Source organism: Gastrolobium bilobum, unplaced genomic scaffold (genome assembly GCF_033153095.1).
Source record: "Gastrolobium bilobum isolate Gb01-03AN ecotype WA unplaced genomic scaffold, APGP_CSIRO_Gbil_v1 utg9509, whole genome shotgun sequence".
Taxonomy (NCBI): domain Eukaryota; kingdom Viridiplantae; phylum Streptophyta; class Magnoliopsida; order Fabales; family Fabaceae; genus Gastrolobium; species Gastrolobium bilobum.
Genome location: NW_026898720.1, coordinates 19,504 through 40,522, shown reverse-complemented (window position 1 = coordinate 40,522; position 21,019 = coordinate 19,504). Strand labels below are relative to the sequence as shown.

At 39.7% G+C, this 21,019-nt stretch overlaps 1 protein-coding gene and 1 long non-coding RNA gene across 3 annotated transcripts; both read right to left on the bottom strand.

Annotated features, from left to right (window-relative positions):
• Nucleotides 1–8,993: 8,993 nt before the first annotated feature.
• Nucleotides 8,994–9,996, bottom strand: LOC133283541 (uncharacterized). Its single transcript, XR_009747808.1, has 3 exons — nucleotides 9,895–9,996; nucleotides 9,694–9,749; nucleotides 8,994–9,591 (listed from the first exon to the last, which is right to left on the bottom strand). It is a non-coding gene; the product is annotated as an uncharacterized LOC133283541 (long non-coding RNA).
• A 270-nt stretch (nucleotides 9,997–10,266) lies between these two features.
• LOC133283584 (uncharacterized) lies at nucleotides 10,267–17,003 on the bottom strand. 2 transcript variants are annotated; one of them, XM_061480464.1, is made up of 4 exons: nucleotides 16,597–17,003; nucleotides 15,270–15,540; nucleotides 11,317–11,534; nucleotides 10,267–10,662 (listed from the first exon to the last, which is right to left on the bottom strand). In XM_061480464.1, the coding sequence occupies exons 1-3, from the start codon at nucleotides 16,728–16,730 to the stop codon at nucleotides 11,517–11,519; spliced, it is 423 nt and encodes a 140-aa protein (XP_061336448.1). In that variant the 5' UTR covers nucleotides 16,731–17,003; the 3' UTR covers nucleotides 10,267–10,662; nucleotides 11,317–11,516. The 2 variants fall into 2 exon arrangements, with proteins under 2 accessions (XP_061336448.1, XP_061336447.1); XM_061480463.1 differs by lacking the exons at nucleotides 10,267–10,662; nucleotides 11,317–11,534 and having other exon boundaries at nucleotides 15,242–15,540.
• Nucleotides 17,004–21,019: the final 4,016 nt, after the last annotated feature.

Genomic DNA, 21,019 nt, shown 5'->3' with positions numbered 1-21,019 from the left:
ACCTTAGGCTAGTAAAATGTGTTAATATTATTTAATGTTGGTATTTGAGCCATTAGGTTAATAAATGTGTTAATTCTTGGTAATACGCATAAATGACTTTGGTTAGGTCTACATAATTAAATTTTTATTTTATTTTATAAACATTAATAATTTAGAATATTGTTTAATTCTTAAAATTTTGAAACCTTAGGTTGGAAATTATGTGAATCTATTAAGTTATAAAATCGTAGGTTTAAATAATTTAATTTATTATTTATGTTTTAATACTTATTTCATTGTTAGTTACTGTTGATCTTAGACACGATAGGTTATGAATTTATTTTAATTTAGTTAACGCAGTAACTTAAATGGAGAAAGACCTTTGAATTGTGCTTTTATTAATTTTATTTATTTAGCCAAATATTCATGATTTTTTGGTTGATGATTATTAATTTAATTGTTTAGGATTAATTTATTTAGATATGGAGCATGATGAGGCACCTCGTCCTGGGTCTCCACGCAGCGTGATTGACCCTGGGCCTTTAGACAAGACTCTCCTAACTTTACAGGAGAAACATATATCCACACATGTGTGGAACACCTGTGAGGATCCGAATGTCCCGGATCGTGTGATTAATGTGCGACATGCTGCGACACATGATCACCGTGCCATTCCTGAAGAGATTGAGCCATGGCTGAGGCAGGCTGGCTTCTACCATGTTGCGCGCCTGCGCAATCATGAGGTTAGTAGTTTTTTATTTTATCACTATCTCCTGACTTTGGCATATGGCATTGTGATAAATATTTATTTATTGCTAATTGACCACATATTTTTTATGATTTCAGATAGACCATTCACTTGTTTCTGCGCTTGTCGAGCGATGGCGCCCAGAGACACAGACATTTCATATGCGGATGGGCGAGGTCACCATTACCTTGAAGGATGTGCATCATCTACTAGGATTGCCCACTGATGGTGAGGTTGTGTCCGGGCGCCATGGACGACATCCATTTAATCAGTTAGTCAATGACTACTTAGGCGTAAATCCACAGGCTGGTAGGGATTTGTCTGGAGGTTTGCTGGGTCTCCACTTCCTACGACAGAAGTTTTGGGATTATGAACGCCACGCAAACACTGAGGTTGACCGTATAAGATATACTCGCGCACTAATTTTGCGCATACTCGGGGGGACACTGTTTGTTGACACTGCTTCCAGCTTCGTTCCTGCGAGATATTTAACATATTTGGATAATTTTCAGCGGTGTGGAACCTACAGTTGGGGCTCTGCAGTTCTCGCCGTATTATATAAGGAACTGTGCAAAGTCACTGACAGGAGACATTCTGAAATGGGTGGATGTGCACTCTTATTGCAATTATGGGCGTGGACCAGATTCCCGCCTATCTCTCCTGGAATACCCGAAGTCACTGATGTACACGCTGCTTATGGACACAGGTAATATTAATGTTGTTAATGTAAATTATTCAAATTATACGAATGTTAATATTTTAGCAGTTCTTGTATGGTAATTGTCGCTTGTGGACTATTTGGTGCAGGTTTAACAGTTATGATGTGCGGCAGACTGTGTGCACACACATTCGCAGGTACCGGCATCGTCTGGACGTTATGCGGAGACGTGAGTTTTGTTGGAGACCGTACCTGGGTTTCGAAGGTCATCCACCGCCTTCTGACACCGCCCGTAGATGGATCTCTGTCTATCCACTTATTTGTTACCAGGTCGTTGTCTATCAGCAGCCCGATCGAGTTCTACGGCAGTTTGGATTTCAGCAGCCTGTTCCACATGCTCCGATAAGTTGTCTTGACCTCTTGACGATTAGCATCAATGGCAAGACAGACGTAGATTGGAGGGAGAGACATGGATTTTTTATCGCTCAGTGGGAGGATAGGGATTCTTTGGTACTACAAGAGCTTTTGCCACTTGCACATAATGATCAGGGCCACCTATCTGTTAACAGTGAGTATATGGGGTGGTATCATAGAGTGACCCGTCGATGGATGACCCGCAGGGCTGCGATTGCGACGCACGTGGTATGTTGTTATATTATTGATGTGTTGTTTTATAATCTTGTTTCTCAGTCACTAACAAGTTATTTCATGTTTGTACTACAGGCTGATCGCGCGGAGACGGTGGTCCATATGACTTCGCCGGAGGGTCGGGTATCGTTCTCTATGGATCAGATTTGCCACGAGTCTCTCAGGGTAGTTCCCGCTTGTGATGATATGACCAGGTTGACAGATCCGGGCGAGCCCGCAGCCCCACCGGTGGTACGTAATACACAGGACCCTCCGCCTGTCCAGCGTCGTTCTCGACGTTCGCGTATTGAGGGTTTGCCCCTGCACCATTCCGCATCTACTGTTGCTGATACGCCTGTTATAGTCCCTCCCATGCCCCCCCGTCCGGCCGGGATGTATTATTCGCCTGGATTTCTAGCAGGTCCTTCTCAGCAGTATTGGTGGCCCCCGCAGTTTTTCGGTGCAACACCTGGGGTTCATCCAGCTCAGTATCCACCCTAGCAGACTGCGCCACCTATGGGTCAGTATGGGTATCAAAGTCAGCCGTTTCCCATGTATGCAGGCGGTAGCAGTTCACAGCCCACGCAAGGCTTAGACTCATTCACAGAGTACTACAGGCCATCACCTTATCCACAGGATCCATCAGTTGCACATGCTCAGTCAGATGATTCTGATCCGGTGATTGCCACTCCCACTGCGTACTCGACGAGTTTCTTGCAGTCACCACATTCACAGCCATTCGGGGATTTTTCTGCTCAGGATTTGGCCGAGGCTATGCGAGAGGCGACTGATGCCGATTATCCTGGCCATGCGCAGGACGTACCTGTTCCCGGTGCTGATGCAGATCCTGATGTTGATGGTGCTGATGCTCAGGGGATTAGGAGAAACTCCGTTCGACAGGCCAGGTTTACTTGCATGCTGTCACCATTTGACCATGATCAGGCTAAATGCGCAGGGTATCATGGTCGACAGCATTGATGTGTTATTTTGTTGTGTCTGTATGTTTAGGTTGACTTTGCTTCAGTTGTCTATGGACGATGGACTGTTATGTACGTATATTTTGCACTTGTCTTGGTGACGATATGTTACGCGCGACTTATGTAGTTGTTGTAATTGCTATGGTTATCGTTGTTTCCTTTGGTAATACAATATTGTTACAAATGATGTTTTCTTTATAATTATGGTTATGTTCCTGCCAAAAAGAAGCATTGAAATACAATAAAATGTAAATGGCGGTACTAAATATTATAACAAAGCCAACATGTCAGTGTAAATACATCACTACTTTTGCGAATAACTAAATACACATGTTACTTACGCATATAATAAATATTTAAGACTCATTCACTGCTGTGGTTGCTGGCGCGAAGGACAATTGCGTTTATTATGCCCAACAACCCTACAATAACCGCACCTTGTTCGAGTAATTGCCCCTTCACGCGAATCCATTTCATTGTGAATACGTGTACTTCTTGGCCTCCCCCGTTGACGTCTCATAGACACATCTGGTATAACTGTTGCATGTGCAAATGGCGGTATGAAATCCTCGTTACCAATTGGATACCATTGACCCGAATAAATTTCACATTGATTCTTGGCACTGTATGCAGGGTCTATGTACAATGTGGGATCGTGATGCGTCGATGTACATGCCGCAATGACATGGCTACACGGGAACCTGAAAGCAGTGAACTCACCACACTGACATGTACGGTCAGATAAAGAAACCGACCATTTTCGTCCCTCGCGATGAGTCCAGACATTATACGACTCTTGCACTTCGAATCTTGTCCTTTGCGCGTCATAAGATGTTACGTAATGTGTCGCAGCTTTACTTTGATTGTCAACATATAGTCGCCACATGACTTTGGCGAAGCGATTACCTCTGTCAAGCTCCTCACGGGCTTCCTGTCCGTGCTCTAAAAAATATGCCACCAGTCTACTGTAAGTTATACGCACGAGTGACGTAATTGGAAGGTTTCTTGCCCCTTTTAAAACTTTGTTAACACACTCTGACAGATTAGTTGTCATGTGGCCAAACCTTCTTCCTTGTTCATCGTAAGAGATGCTCCACTTCTCTTTCGGGATGCGATCAATCCAAGCAGCTATTTGAGGGCTTGTTTCTCTAAATTTCTCTAAACCAGCATCAAAGTCAAAGCGCGATGTTGTATATCCTACACATGGCACACACAAAACATTACTACATGTTGTCCATTAAACGAATCAGAACAATTGAAAACATACCTAACTTCTTCAACTGCTTCTTCAACATGACATTCTTGAACTTGTGATTGAAATTACTGGCCACGTGGCGAAGGCAATACACATGATATGCCTGTGGTGGAGACCATCCTAGATCAGCATTGTTGACTGCAGACAAGATACCCGCATGCCGATCATAAATCAGATAGATTCCGTGTTTTTGCGTAACATGTATTCGAATAAGTGCTAAGAACCATGACCAGTTGTCAGTATTCTCCGCAGACACGATAGCGAATGCAATTGGAAGAATGTAATTGTTGCCATCAACAGCTGTAGCAATCATTAGGGTCCCACGATATTTTCCATATAGATGTGTTCCATCGATCAAGATTATTGGCTTGCAATAATTGAATGCTTCACAACACTGCTTAAATGTCCAAAACACCCTTCTGAAAACCTTGTGAGCTTGGTCTAGGCATCCATCAATGAAATGGTCACGCAAATCCAGCTTATATGCGGATCCGAGAGAAAAACGCAACATGTAATCCAGCCACCTAGGTAAGAACGCATACGACTCGTCCCAGTCACCAAAAACTTTCACAATAGCCTTTTGCTTTGCCTTCCATGCCTTCCTATACGATATATGGAATCCAAGGCTAGTAGCGATCCTTTCTTGGATAAGGCCAATTTTGACACTGGGCTCCTCTCTTATCATTTCTGTTTATGTGGTCAAACAACACTGTATTAGTCAACAATAGACAAAGTTTTTATAAATTTAATATGAATAACTGTACGCACCTAAGATCAATGAACAAATGAGATTTGAGTCCAACTGCTTGTGATCTTGGGTAAGAGATTGACTAACACATGTGTGTTCGTTGTTCCATATGCCTATCGCCCATTCGCTGCCGCTTTTTTTTGGTATGCTCTCATCCTCATTGGACAACCCGCGTTATGATTTTGACAAACCATAATCAACCTTTTCGTATCACTTTTCAGAACGACTGTTGTGCGATGATTTGCCATACAATATTGTTTAATTGCCATCTGTACATCTTGCTTAGTGTCAAACATTTGGTCCTTATATAGCTCGTCGCCGATCTGCCAGTTAGGTATTTGTGCTCCATTCATATCATCCAATTCTTGGTCTGGATATTCCCAATTAACATTCGTGAAATGGCTTACTCCAGACCAAAATGGTACATTATCATTTCCTGCATAATAAGATATCCAAAAACCCAATATATAATGTAAATGTCGTTATATTTGATATTAGATATTTTATTATAAAGCATTAATCCTTACGTACCTGCAACAGGAGGATCTTGCATTCCGACAATGCCTGGCGATGGAATTGGTTGTTCAACTGCAGTAGACGGACAACAATCAAAGTCACCATCGACATCCGTATCTGATGACTCGCTATCTGGAACAAGACCTTCATCACGCTCTTCCTCGGAACTATCCGTACGCCAAGATGGATCGTACATGTCGTTGGCTGGAACCGCTTCATACAAAATTTCTTGGGTTGGTGGTGCAAGCGTTGGGGACGCGACCTCAACTTCCAGATTAACCTCGGGCACCATGTTTATGTCGATGATGTCAGTGCATGGATTGCTCGGTTGACTGCTGGATTGTCCACCGTAGTTGACTTCTGCATACAATTCAATAAATCTTGACTCGCCGTGTTCAGAAGTGCTTGCATCTACTACTAACGTTACATCTTCATCGTCGACAATTTCCACACCAACCCATTGCACCGGGTTACCCGAGGCACATCTAGCGGTCAACCGAGTAACAGTTTGACCACGTTCTAATCTTAACTTCTTGTATATTAACTTCTTCAGCTCGTGAAGATTGCATCTTGGGCTCATGCGAAACATTTTTGCATCACCTTCAAACACTTCTCCGTTTGGACCAAAGTATTTTCTTCCATTATAATAAACAGTTGCTATTAAATCATTCCTACCCTCACTCATCCTACAAAAATAGAAACAAAACTAAGATTCAACAACAACACAAAAGTAGTAAACCTTAACATAAAAGGAAAAATATGGCACTGGTAGTTGATACCCGAAATGGAGTAATTTATAGCTCATAATTCGCTAGGGGGGGTAGCAAATTAAGTATCATAATTTCGCTGTACCCCCTAGCGAATTAGTGGGGAGATGACACTTGGCAGATATTACATATTTCGCTACCAGTCATGCCAAAAATAACCACATAATTCGCTACCTAGTACAGCGAATTATGTGGGGAAGTGACACGTGGCCTGACTTTGAGTTGACATGAACTGACCCTTCTGCTGCATAATTCGCTGTACAGGGTAGCGAATTACATGTCCAACAGGGGTGTGACACGTGTCCAAAAGTTGTTTGGCAGGGCTGACCTGTTGACCACGTATTTCGCTACCCTGTGTAGCGAAATACGTGGACCACTGAGGACGTGACACATCATCAGGCCTAATTCGCTGCACTGTGTAGCGAATTAGCCTGCGTGGCAGTTTGGGAATTTTTACTGTGCGCGTGGCATTCTGGTAAATTTTATGATGAACAGTGGCAAATTGGTCACTGTTCCGAGATTCTCATCGCTATTCTTTTGGAATCTTTGTGAGTTATTGGTTTTAGGGTTTGATTTTTATAATATTATAGCCGGCTGTTGAGTTAACACCATCCATCCGATGAAAATCATGTCTCCACCGCCTATTCTTTGTGAAAAATTAATGTTCACTTAGGAACGTTTGATACAAGATTTTTGGTAGAATTTCTGATAAGCTGAATATTTTTAAATTTTTTATTTTTGGATATTATTATAAATTAAATATTTTTATCATATTTTTGAAAATCGTGATTGTCAAATAATTTTTTTTTTCCTCTATTAAACACCCCCTTATGGACTGGGCGTGTCTCTCAGGTCACGCTCCATGTGAACGTGTCTTTCTTATAAGTCACGTTCTAGTTCTATATGGATGTGTCTCTTTGGACTGGATCACGATCCATGTGGATGTGTTTGACTACTGTACTTATATAAATAATTTTAAAATTACTATATTTATATAATTATTTATTAAAAAATTAGTAAATTAACTTTTTTGCTGCAAATGTCATATTGAAATATTTCAAGATCTATATGGGCCCCAAGTTCCCAAGTCATCGCAAGACATTAAAATGCAGGTGGTTCCTCTACACTTTTAAGTTAGAATCTTGAATGGTACACGTACAGTAACTTGTATCAGCTTTTGTGAGGTAATGACTAGTGAGTCTTTGCAATATTTTTTACCATTTGGTAATAGAAAAAAGTCTGATTCTGAAAACTGCATCTAGCTAGCTAGCTAGCTAGCTATCCCCATGTCATGTCTACTGGCAAGTCCACATCCTTTCTAGTTTCTTCTGCTTAATTTGAATGAGATGGGGTTTGATAATTGATATTCTGCAAGTCAAGCGTTGACGACACTGTTCTGGCTAACTAATACCCTGTTCAATAGCTTCACCTCAATTTGACGTTATTCATTACTCTCTTTTTGTTTTTTTAAAGAGCCACTCATTAGTAAGTCCAGACTCCAGAGAAAAGGGAGCTTATCACTTTCTTATGACATGAAGCTGTGCAATTTCCTCATCCCTTTCTTCTCAACTCACTTCAACTCTGACACTCTCACGGGCAAAAACTCTAGTTCATTTTGAAGCAACGGTTCTCCAGGAGACATAGAATATTGTACTTATTTCAATCTATTGTAGAATTTGAAATTTGACCATAGATAGATAATGCATACAGCATTTCCAATCTAAGGGAACATTTTAATCAAATCGAAAAATGTATAAAAAGTATCAAGTGCACATGGATTAATTATCAAAGTATTGTTTCATCATAACAGTGGTATTGAATTTGAGTCCTGCATATATAACTATGTTAAAAGGAGAACTCTCTAGATACTCATAAACCGCACGATGATTCCTCTTTCTCATCCTAGCTTGCTAATTCATTGTCACCAAGCTTCAAATTCACAAGTTTGTAGAAAATTATTTAGGGACGTTTGGTTGAGGAGAAATTTTTTGAATACTAAGGAAATGTAATTGATAGAGAAATGGTTAGAAAGTGAGATAGGTCGGAAAATGTAAAAAAAAAATTGTTTTTTTTTTTCTTGTAAATAAAAAAAAAAAAAAATTGTTTGGTAGGAAAACACTTTAATGGAGAAATTAAGTAACTTTTATGAAATCTATGTTTGGTTGGAGGTAAAATATAAATGAAAAAACAACTTATTATTACGAAAATAACCGTGACCCATGTATTGAGAGTTCCCATTGCTGTATTAAAGCAACCATGTGTATGTATGTACCGACTGATGTATTAAAAGAGAAGGTTCAATTATAAAGTTGTCTTATTCTTAGTTTTCTGATTAAAAGAGAAGGTTCAATTATAAAGCTGTCTTATTCTTAGTCTTCTGAAACATTTGCAAAGAACGGTAATTCAAGATTGGTATTTACTTTGATGATACTGCATCACTTTATAGGCAATTGGCTGTGCTGTCGTATGAGCTGTATCATAAGTTTAAATTTAACATTATAACGTCAAAGATGTCAATGAAGAGCTTAATTGACCCTGCTACTATGAGAGTTACAGAAAGAGAAAGGCCAACATAGGTACTGGTATAACTTAAAAAATCATATGGTATAACAATCCAGGGGATGAATTAATTGATCCTCCCATGTGATGTCCTCTAATTAAAACCCTGTGCACCTATAAACCATCTGCAATGTATTATAAAAAGCGAACAATGGCATTAAAAATTGAAGAAGAAAAAAATAGTCTTACACAAATCTTATACTATACTGATACTCCTAAATTTTACAAGATTTTGGACATCATTGACACAATGGTATAACAAATTTATGCAGTTGTCAGAGATTGCATTTTGCCTTCATTCATTAGTGCCATGAATGAGAAAAACATCCTCCAGTCCACAACCAGATATTGTTAAGCTAACTGCCATATGAGCTAGCATCACAGATGTTATAGGCATATCATCTGCAAAGTTTAAATCATAAAACTGTTATGTGGAGTAACTTCATTTGGCTTCTGCGGCTATTTCATCCTTGACAGTTCCATAATGCAAGACTCTCATTCCTTTGAAAAGGCTCTTCGTTCATCTTGAGTACTTATTGTTGCATTTAGCTCCACACCTGTATTAAAGTGCAAAGCATATAAAGGGCCGACCCAGTTCAAATACCCACTTCGTGAGTGTATGGGGAAGGGAATACTCTAGGCAGTCTTTCCCCTGCTTTTTGCAGAGAGGCTGATTCGAACCCGCGACCTGACACACCACGGCAAGCAAGCTTACCGCTGAGCCAAGCCGGCCCTTCAAAGTGCAAAGCATATGTTCCTGCCAAATATAAGTCAATGTCAACCAACACTAGTGCTATTATGGTGATCCAAGGAAAGGGACTTATAGCTGCATTATGATATTGTGTAACAACAAACTTACTAACACTTTCTGCCACTGCCCATGGTAACAAGATCTAACCATTCTGCAGATTGCACCTATAAATGGATCAATAATATCTTGCATGAGCAACAAGTTCTTATACAAGCAAGTTTTCAGAAAAATTATTACAGCAGCAAAACCATTTAATCTTGTTTACATGAAGACACTACAATAAAAGGCAGTTGTTGAGGAATTGCTTACCTTAGCACTTACAATATGAAGAACTTTGTGATATCATCATTCATCACAGTTGCTTATGTGACAGTCAAGAACCATGTTTTTGTGTCTGCAGGTAAAAGATCTCTCCATACATGATTGATTGGAAGATAGTACAAAGCATGTTAATTGCAAATAAGATAAAAAAAAATTCACTAACTCAACCATCACATATTAAAGATTTTATCCACACCTTTATGGTTAATGTCACATGAGTCCAACTTATTTATACTTTTAGTAAAGAAGCATGTAATAACCCCCAAGGGTAGCTCAGTTGGCAGCTGAGCTCCCAAGGGATTGCTTGGTGCAGGGATCAAACCCTGCCTCAAGCAGTTTCTTGGAAAAATTTTAAGGGTCAGAGGATAAGTCAAAAATCTTCGGTTGGGGGATTAGTCTCGTCATTTCTCCGGTTGCGAAGCTTAGTGCACCCACTGTTACAATGAGGGGCTAGCCCAAACGGGCCGTACCCCGAGGGCATGGTGCCCGGAGAAGGTTGAATGGGGATACCTCCTGGCAATGTACCAAAAAAAAAAAAAGAATCATGTACTAAAGGAGTACCAAAGATTTACTCCTAATTTAGAGGACTACTTGTGAAAGGACAAATCTCAAACGATGCTGCAATAATAAGGTGTGGAAACATAAAAGAGTACCACATGTGAACAAACAGAAAAAAGTATCTTATGATCCCAGAGCCTTGACAAACGAAGAACTGCCTTTGCAGATGCAAGCCTCAAATTTTCCTTATCAACTGAACTGCAAGAGGGCATAAGTGCATAGCATTTGAATCCAAAAAATCCAATTTGGAAGTGAAAAAGAGAAAAAACAACAATTTTCCTTATGCTGATTCTACGAGTTGACTCAAACTTTTAAAAAGATGAGAAGTAGTTAAATGAATTCATTAGCACAACATGCTCCATACATTCTAATGCAATAAATATTATACCCTACCAATTTTTTCGAACCTTTTTTAGTTAAGAAAATGTCGTAATTAATGGTAATCAGATAAGAACTCCGAATTAGACGAGAGAAAAGCCTTTGCATGTGCAATCTGTATAGCGGTTTATACAAGAATACTCAAATTCATGTATTTCAAAGAAAGAAAGAAAAATTAAAAGTTCTGAATACAGTAAACCCAACACTGCAGAAACAAATTACAAAGTACTTCTGAATTAGTTCTCTTGATAGCTTATATTAACCCACTATGGATCAGGGATAAGGTTAGCAGACATTACTCTATGGTTGTGTTTCTTTGAAGCTGGGAACAATTTTTATTTTCAATTTCACTTTCAACTTCAAACCAAACACGTCTTACATAAACCTCGTACGACCTGTTTGGGAGTTGTATAACCTTTTTCAAATAAATCGAAAAAGACTAACGAAAAAAATGCATAAGAAACAGAGACTTACCGGAGCACTATGGAGCACAGATGACGCCAAACAACTACACTACTTGATATGTAGCAGCACAGTGTCCTCTAAGAAATCAAGAGTACACAACAAACTCAAGGGGATTCACTTTCGAAACTTATCCGTCAGCGTTGCTTCTCTCCACGACAATCTACTCCAACGATGATACGAAATAGAGGCTCAGATCCGAAGGTCAAATCTCAAGAAACTTTTTTTACCTACGTGCAATTTCTGAAATTAAAATCTAACACGATGGGTAAAGGAAAAACGAAATCTTTGTGTGAAAAAAAACCTCAACATAGACGAAATAAAAAGATTTTCCTTGCCTCACCTTTCAAAGTAACCAACCTTCATGTTCAGTGATGGTTTCGTTTGGGTTCAAAGCTGTTATGGATATGAATATCATATCTCAACTACCTACTAGAATATCTGGTGAGAAATGGAACTAGCAACATCTCAACAACTCCAAACAGCCAAAGGGTATAAGATTAGGATCACATCCCAACAGAAGGAGGTTGAATCCTACTACAATTGGGGAATCTCAAAAGGCACAAGCCTAAGGACCCCAGGTAAACACTCAGAACACATTTACTACTTTCGCCCACGCTGTGCACACATCACGCCTTGGCTATAAGCATATTGCTTGTGCGCAGTGATTGGGACATCGGCTATAAGCCTAGTATATAGTTGATATACACTATCTCTGAGCGCATACCTTACGGTATAGCAATACGGTCTATCCAGGACCTAACATTGGCGCCGTCTGTGGCAACAATAAATTTCGACTCCCATTCCATGATGACGAACACACGATCGACGTCTAGTACCTCTCAAATACCGCCGCGTCAATCTCAGTCTCAGCCTTATGGCATGCCTCAACACCAATCTGCACTAGAACAGCCCCAATTGGAAGCAAACCCGGTGCTTGTTGAGGTACAGGTCGGCGAGGTCGGAACACAAGGACCGACTCCCAGACCCCAGCCGAATGCAACAATTGCTGCAGTTCGTCCACCTCCACACAGTGAGCCACCAAACGTGACAAACATGGCCATGGGAGCAATCCTTCAAAGGTTGCAAGAGATGGAAAACAGATTCCTGACCCAGCAGCGTATGGATGCCCAAAGGATGGCGACATTGGAGGCCGATCTGAGGACCTTGAACGCGGAAGGCCAGACTAGGGGAGCCGGACATGTCGTAAACGACTGACCTCAGCAGCAACATGCCGAAGGTGTACATCAGAACGCCGAAGGCGTCCAGCATCAGAATGCTGAAGACCTCCAGCATCAAAACGTTGGAGATCGACCTAGAAGGCGCGACAATGCTGGCGATGGAGGACCGCGGCATCAGGACGCGGCTACAATCGAAGGAAACGTGCAGAATGGGCAGAACCTTAACCTCGGTAACAACCGGAATGGTGGTGGTCCGAACGACAACCAGGACGAAAATTATCTGGAGGATGAAGAGGCTAATGATAGCCCATTCACTGAGAGGCTCATGAACTTGGTCATACCGCCAAGATTCAAGAGCACCAGGATACCTCCATACGACGGAAGTCAGGACCCAGAAGCCCATTTAGAGGCTTTCAAAACCGAGATGCTATTCAACGGGATCACTGGACCTATTAAGGCCAGGATCTTTGCGACGACATTGACTGGTCAAGCAATGACCTGGATAACCAGGCTCCCTAGGAACTCAATCGACTCATTCGAGGATCTAGCTCGGACTTTCCGACTTAACTTTGCAACAAGTAAAGTACATCCGATGTCAGCCTATGCTTTGGGAAGAATCCGGCAGAAGGAGAACGAATCGCTGAGGAAGTACCTCGACCGATTCAAGGATGTCGCCCTCAAGGTACGAGGGTTAACTGAAGCAGTGCACCTCCACTTAATCATTTCGAGATTGGAGGGCGACTCCCCATTGGCGAGATCTATCTATAAGAACCCGGTGAACGATCTGGAGGAGTTCAGGAGAAGGTCGGACAAATACATTGACGTGGAGGACATGCAAAAGGTTTATGTCGAATCACGAGTACGAAGCCCTACACGTCGGAGCCCGAGTAAGAAAAACAACAAAGACCGGGACCAGAAGGGATCCAAAAAAGCAAAGGACACTCGTGATAAAAGGTCGGAAGACCGATCACCAAGGAGGAGGTATGACGATTATACACCTTTGAACGTGTCCAGATCCAAGATATGGAAAGAGGTAGCACAGACCGAAATGCGCAATGTCGAGAGACCTCGACCCCTCAAAGCCAAGTTTGGATTAGATAGAAGCAAATACTGCGCATTCCACGACCAAAACGGTCACTTTACGGATGATTGCTGGGACCTCCGAGATGCAATTGAAAAGCACGTCAGGGAGGGAAAATTAAAGCAGTATATCATCTGAACACAGGGCAAGAAAAATAATAAGCGCAAGCAAAGAAGCCGAAGCCGAAGTCAAAGCCCAAAGAGAGAGGATCGAAAGGACCAAAGACAAGACCGACCTGCCAAAGGCAAAGAGGTCGATGAAAAGGACGAGGCTTTTCCTGAAGCCGAATTCGAAAGCAACGTGATAAGTGGAGCTCTAGGTGGGGGAGGAGACTCGGCTAACGCCAGAAGAAGGTACTAAAAAGAGGTCATATCTGTAAGAGACAGGTCGACATTCAAAGAAAAGGACAGCAAACCGGATCCCCCGAGACTGTTCTTCACTCAGGAGGAACTAGTGATGGTTGTACCCGGACACACTGATGGATTGGTGATCACCGGAGTGCTAGTCAATTGCCGAGTGAAGAGAATCTTTATTGACCACGGAAGTTCAGCTGACATAATTCTCTGGGATGCTTTCCAGAGAATGAACCTGGACGAGAAGGACTTGAAACCATGCGTCACCGAGCTGGTCGGGTTCAACGGAGCAACGTCCCTTCCAAAAGGCTACATCGACCTAAAGTTGACCTTGGGCACGAAGGACTCGTTCCGAGCTGGAAGGGTTCATTTCGTTGTGGTGGACACCTCGTCTTCCTACAACGTGATCATTGGTCGGCCCACAATCCATGAATGGGATATGCTGATCTCCATAAAGCATCAAGCATTGAAAATGCCTGGGATGAACAACGAGATCGTCACCATAAGAGGTGATCAAGAAGAATCAAGAAAGTGCTACTACGAGACTCTACGAGTCCATCATGGAGGTCCATCATCTCCAACTCGGCTTAAAGAAGGAGGAACTAATGACTAATCACTGAAGGCATGCGGAAGAGAGGTCAACTTGGTTGAACTCGATGTAAGAGAGGAGCTCTTAGCACCTCGTCCAGAACTCCAAGGAGAGTTGGAGGATGCCGATATTGCGGAAAACGGTAAAGGACACACCAAGGTGGGAAAAGACCTTAAAGGCGACTTCAAAGAGGAGCTGGTTTCTTTTTTAAAGCAAAACCGTGATGTGTTTGCTTGGAAAGCTTCAGAAATCCCTGGAATAGACCCAACCTTCTGCTGCCACAAGCTCTCCATGTACCCCGGTTCACGGCCAATATCCCAAAAGAAGAGGAAGATAGGGTCCGACCGACGTCATGCTTTGAATGAGCACGTCGACGAGCTGCTAGCAGCCGGATTCGTTAGGGAAATACAGTATACCACTTGGTTGTCTAATGTGGTGATGGTAAAGAAACCAAGCGGGAAATGGAGGATATGCGTGGACTACACCGACCTCAATAAGGTCTGTCCAAAGGACTCATACCCCATGCCGAGCATTGACCAGCTAGTTGACAATTCGTCAGGATTTCAGCTACTATCGTTTATGGACGCGTACTCTGGGTACAACCAAATTCCACTACATCCCGACGACCACGAAAAAACCGCCTTCATCACTGAGAAGGGCAATTTTTGTTACAACGTCATGCCTTTTGGCCTCAAAAATGCAGGGGCGACATATTCTCAACAATAACTGGCAGTTGTCTACTATAGCAAAAACGAACTTACCATTTCAGCGGCAGTCCAACAAATATCCGTGCCATTTAACATGTTCGTTATCGGATCAAAATGTATTCCAAAATCAGCTAGCCTCATTGCCAACTTGTATTCAGCAAAATATTTTTCAAAGGCCCATTTAAGCGAAGCCATAGAAGCACAGCATCCCGATCGATCCTCATAATAATCCAGCATGTCTCCCCATATGTCTTCAGTCCAATTAACACCTTTGGTGAGATGTAGGTGGGCATAGAAAGTCTGCAGTGTCTCAATCTCCTTCAAACTAAACATTAAAATATTAACATTTAATAGAACACAAATTATATTTCAGAAAAAGCATTGATAAAAATTTACATCCAAAATAGGTAAGAGTAAATCACAAAATAGTGCTACTCAAATGGACTTGACAAAACTTGTTAAAAGAAATTTGTTTACTTTTCAGAAATAATATATACAAATTACCAAACCTTACAACTGAAAAAAATATTTGCATAAGGTTAATAACAAATACAAAAATACTTTAAAAAAAGGGCATCCTTACTAACATGACTAATGGCTTACGGGAAACTTAACAATTGTGAAAGTAAAAAAATCCATTCTTGCAGAGAGGTAAAGGGATATAGGGTGAGATTTTTATTAAGTTAAATAAATTATTGCAAAATAGGAACCACAAAAAAATCCATAGCAAACTAAGCCACGAATGAATTACATGCATAACAGATAAGGCCAAGGAGATAGGGGCTAAACATGCAATGCAAAACACTTTTCCTGCACTCCAAATCAGCAATTAGCAGATATCTTCAAAAACAAAACAAAGCATATTATATTGTAGGAAAGTATATTAAATTTTTCTAGTACAAGTACCAATCACCTAACTATATGTGTATGCCTTTGTCATTTCAAAAGTACCCCATTTTGCACCAGCAAAAGCTAAATTTGGTGCTTTGTAAGATTATCCACATACAATTCATTAATAACCAAGTGAGTTTGAATCATCATTAGGGCCCAACTTCCTTCTACTTGACACATACTTCTATAGGGCCCAAGCCTTTCATGCACAAACCCATTTGCCTTCATCCTCTTCCTCCCAAACACAAAATCCTCTTATTCTCTCTTAAACAAAAATTAAAGAATACTATTGGGAGAAAAGCCACTTCAGTTTTGCTTTGCTACAAACAAGCGACGTGCAGAATTAGTCATTGAAGAAAAGCCACATGGAGTTGTTAAAGGAAAGCCACACGCGGAAGAGGTGTTAATTTCAGAGAACCCAAATACCCAAACAATGCCAACACTGAAAGTGTAGGATCAAGAAAATGGAAAGTGTAGAAAGATTAGATACCTGATGATCTTTATCTTCCTTGGTACAATTCTCTTGCTACTACTTCCTCTCTCCATCTTCTTCCTCTTGCTCGATTTGCTCGGTTTGACAATTCTCGTGCGTTTAAGTTTACGCGCACGAGTCTTGAATCCCATTTATTTCTTTTCACCTTACTTTTTGACATTGAAAGGATTGATGTGCATGTGAAGCTACTGGTTTCGAGAGCATTTATCTGTTGGAGGATTGATTATTCATTTATTTGCTTCACCGAATCACCCTATCTTCTGTCGTTGAAAGGATTACACAATGAAGGTCGAATCACCCTATCTTCTGTGGTTGAAAAGATTACACAATGAAGGTCTACACCCATAGCCTCTGCTTCCGAGAAAAGCATCTCCTGTCATTGAAAGGATGAAAGCCATAGTCTGGTTTCGAGAAAAGCAATTAGGTTGTGGAGAAATGTTATAAATGCAGAATAATTTGACCAAACTTACTTTGCTTTTTGTTTTTGAAAAAATTTCAAAAATCAAATTATTTTTATTTTTGTGCTTTTTTTTAACAGAAAATTATTTCCCCAATCCGTCAAATTATTTTTTTTCCATAGACACAAACATTTTATTTTCTTTTAATAAATAGATTCACCATTAAAGAAAAGGATGAAAAATATAAAAATAAAGCAAAATTTTACCAAAAATTAAAAAATAAAGGAACCTTTTTATAGTGCTACTTTTTTTTTTTGGTAAATAAAAGGGCCGGAGCCCAAAAACACAAAGAAACTAAAGGACAAACAAAGCACGATCCCTCCCAACAGAGGAGATATCAGCTAAATATAGAAATAAAAGATCATTTGGAGGCTCACGAACCAACACAACATCTATTTCCTCCTCTTTATCCAAAATAAAGTTGGTCATCCAGTCTGCACACGTTTCCTTCCCTATAGGTATGTTGAAGTTTAACCCGCCAATCTTTTTTGAGCCATGTCCGTATGCGAGAGACAATTTGACTCTCACGGACTGCTATGCCAGGATGGGATAGCATAGTGATTGCACTAGAGGAATAACTTTCCAATTCAATATTGCGAAAACCTTCATTCCATGCCAATTCTAACCCACGAAGAATACCCCAAAGCTCAGCTTTATAAGAAGAACAAGAGCCTAACTTATAAGCAAAACCACTTAGCCAAGTGCCACTAGCGTCACGAAGAACACCACCACAAGCAGCAGGACCAGGATTACCGCGAGATGCTCCATCAATATTAATTTTAATAAATCCATTCTCTGGGGAACTCCAAGCCACACTTATGTTGATAGTTCTTCGGCCCAAACAGTGATTATTCGGATGAGAGAAGGCATCATCAGTATTAGTAACCAACTTCCGGATAATAATTTCCCTGTTCATCCAACTAGGAATTGCACTTCCGTGACAAAGTTCATTTCTCCACTGCCAATATTTCCAGCAAGCCACAAAGAAAACCGAATTCCAATTACTAGGAGCATTAAAATTCTTCCAACCGTTTAGATTATAATCAATCCAAACATCGAAATTGCTCGCAAAGAAAACAGACAACAAATGAGGAGGAAGAAGTTTATTCCAAATTAATTTGGTCTCAAAACAATCCCTTAATGCATGGAGAATTGTTTCACTAGCACTATTACAAATCGGGCAAATGTCCGTAGAGTCCCCCCATTGAGCAATTCTATCCATAGTTAGAAGTTTACCATGAAGAATCTTCCACATCAAAATCTTGAATTTCTGAGGGCCCTTCCAATGCCATAATGTTGACCAAATTTGTTTCCTGTCATCCAAACCATCTCCATTGAAGGAAAGAGACTCATATATCTGCCTAATTGAAACAGTTGGAGTATTAACAAAACTCCACACTTTCTTATCAGGCCCATCATCACTATTAGGGGGTAGAATACTTTTCAAGTTACTGGTGACAGAAGGAATAAGGCATTGCTTCAAAGCCTCCATGTTCCAACTTCCATCGAGCATAATCATATCAGAAACTGTTTTATTGAAATCAATATTAGCAACAACAGGGATAATCAAATCCTGTAATAAAGTCTTTCCATCAAGCCAATTATCAGTCCAGAAATTGATAACCGTGCCATCACCCAAGCTCCAGATTAGGATTGGCAGTGATTGCATCAGACCCGGCCAACTGCATCACGTCATGCGTTTTTTCCAATTTTGCTCTCCTTCCAGAAGTTGTCTACTGTTGTCTACGGTCATCGGATCGGTTCGGGTCAAGTATTGGATTGGTCATGTATCAGACCCGGCCAACCCGGTGACCCGTGATCCGGTCGAGTCATACATATTTATAAAAAAATAAAAATAAAAATGGTTTCATCTTGTAAAAAAAATGTAGAACTCATTTTAAATATTTATAATTTTGTTTTCCAGTAGTATACTCTTCTACAATGACTTCAAATTTCAGCTTCTAATGAATTTAAACAAGAAGCGGTAGTGTATAAGCCGCGTTCCAGGTTACAAGTCAAGTCAAAGCCAAACAGATATATATGTTTCACCTAAAATTTAGGCATATTGATATATTCATTGTAAAAGAGTACATAAAATCTAATAAATCCAATAGTACCCAATCTTATACCCCTGTTTCGTGTTTGGTCTCCTTTCCCGATTTCCAATATGTGAAAGAAACAATTTAATCCAAAATTTTTAATGATTTATATTAAGGTAAAAAAAAAATAGAATCTATGCAAAATTCATACTTCAAGCCCAAAGGGCTTTTGTATGAGTGAGTGTGTAAGTGAATAATATAAACTATTATAAAGACCTTATCCAACACCTTAAAATTATAATAATTATAATTTTATTGTTAGTAAATTTCTAAATTAATTATTCTCTGGTTTAAGAGTTAGTCTTCTAACCAGTAAAGAATAAATTGCTAGCAACTATAAAAACCATTTTGTACGAAAATGACTTGTTGCTTTTATTGGATTTTTTGAACTCTTTTACTGTGAATATATCAATATGTCTAAATTTTAGGTGAAATATATATATCTGCTTGACTTCGACTTGACTTGTAACCTGGAACGCGACTGATACACTACCGCTTCCCGTTGAATTCTTTTTGGGATGGGACCCACTGACATGTGGCTGAGAGGGTACCGCGTCTTGGGAATAGGACGTGATTGCCAGGGTATAACGTTCCAGTGGTCAGGAATGACGCGGTTGCTAAAGTGTCACCAGTGATTCTCACAGTACCACATCGTTATGCATTATATAAGTAATATGTTTGACCAAGAAATTATTCCGATGAAACTTTATAAAAATGACACTACTAAGGTAAAAAAGCCCAAACTATCAAAATCCTTTTTTTCTACCTTTTTTTTTTATTTCTAAATTTTAATTCATGGTTTTAAACTCACTGAGTTAATGGATAATACGTATACTAATCCTTCAATGAAAACAATAGATTGAAATATGTACAATATACTATGTCTCCTAGAAAATCGTTGCTTCAAAATGCACCCGAGATTCTGCTCGTGAAAGAGTGTCAGAGTTGAAGTCAGGTGAGAAGAAAGGGGTGAGGAAATTACACAGCTTCATGTCATAATTCATAAGGAACTGACAAGTTATGTAGCACCTATACGACACGTGACACGACATTCCGACACGTTAATCTTAAAAAAATATTAATTTCGATACGTTGGGACACGTTTTAATATTAAATAGTATTTTTAATTTATATAGTGTATATTTCATTTAATATTTAATAATTTAACAAAAAAGTGAAACTAAATTAATAATACTCATCAACATGTTATAAAGATGGAAACTTTAATAAACAAAATAAAAACTGGGATGAGAGAGAGATATATAATATGAGATAGAGAGATCAAATCATATTAGAGAGAGATCAGAGAGAATGAGATACAACAAGAGCGTAATAGGAATTGACAACAACGATGCTGAGATAATCTCTTATCTTCTTAAGGGAAAAAGAGACAAAAAAATAAAATTGATATGATCAGGTGGAAGCTTTATTAATATATTTTAATTTTTTTAAAAATAACTTTTTAAAAAAACAATTAATTTTTTTTTTAAAAAAAAATTACGAAAATGCCTTTTGACCGTGTCGGACACGGTCAAATTCGCGTGTCAGAATAGTCAAAGTGTCGGAAAAAGTTGGACGCGTGTCCGACACCGTGTCGGAGTGTGTCAGACACAACTCTCCCTATTTTTACAAGTGTTCATGTTTCCTTGCTGTCAAGGTCCCTTTTCTCTAAACTAAGTAACGAATAAGGCCAAATTGAGGAAAATATCTATATTATTAATATTGTACCATTCAATTAATGTATTTATCTAATAAAAAATAGGATTTTATAATTCTCATTCAACATGAGAATTCAAATTTTCCTACACATCCTTCAATTTTTGTGTTAACATGGATCCTACATATAATTTTTTCTAACACATG

What these genes read in the sequence shown, in the direction of transcription:
- LOC133283584 (XM_061480463.1), bottom strand. Translation starts at nt 16,730, where the DNA reads ATGGGATTCAAGACTCGTGCGCGTAAACTTAAACGCACGAGAATTGTC. An exon ending in AGGAAGATAAAGATCATCAG is followed by an intron (nt 15,541 to 16,596) that starts GTATCTAATCTT and finishes TTTAATGTTTAG; the next exon opens with TTTGAAGGAGATTGAGACAC.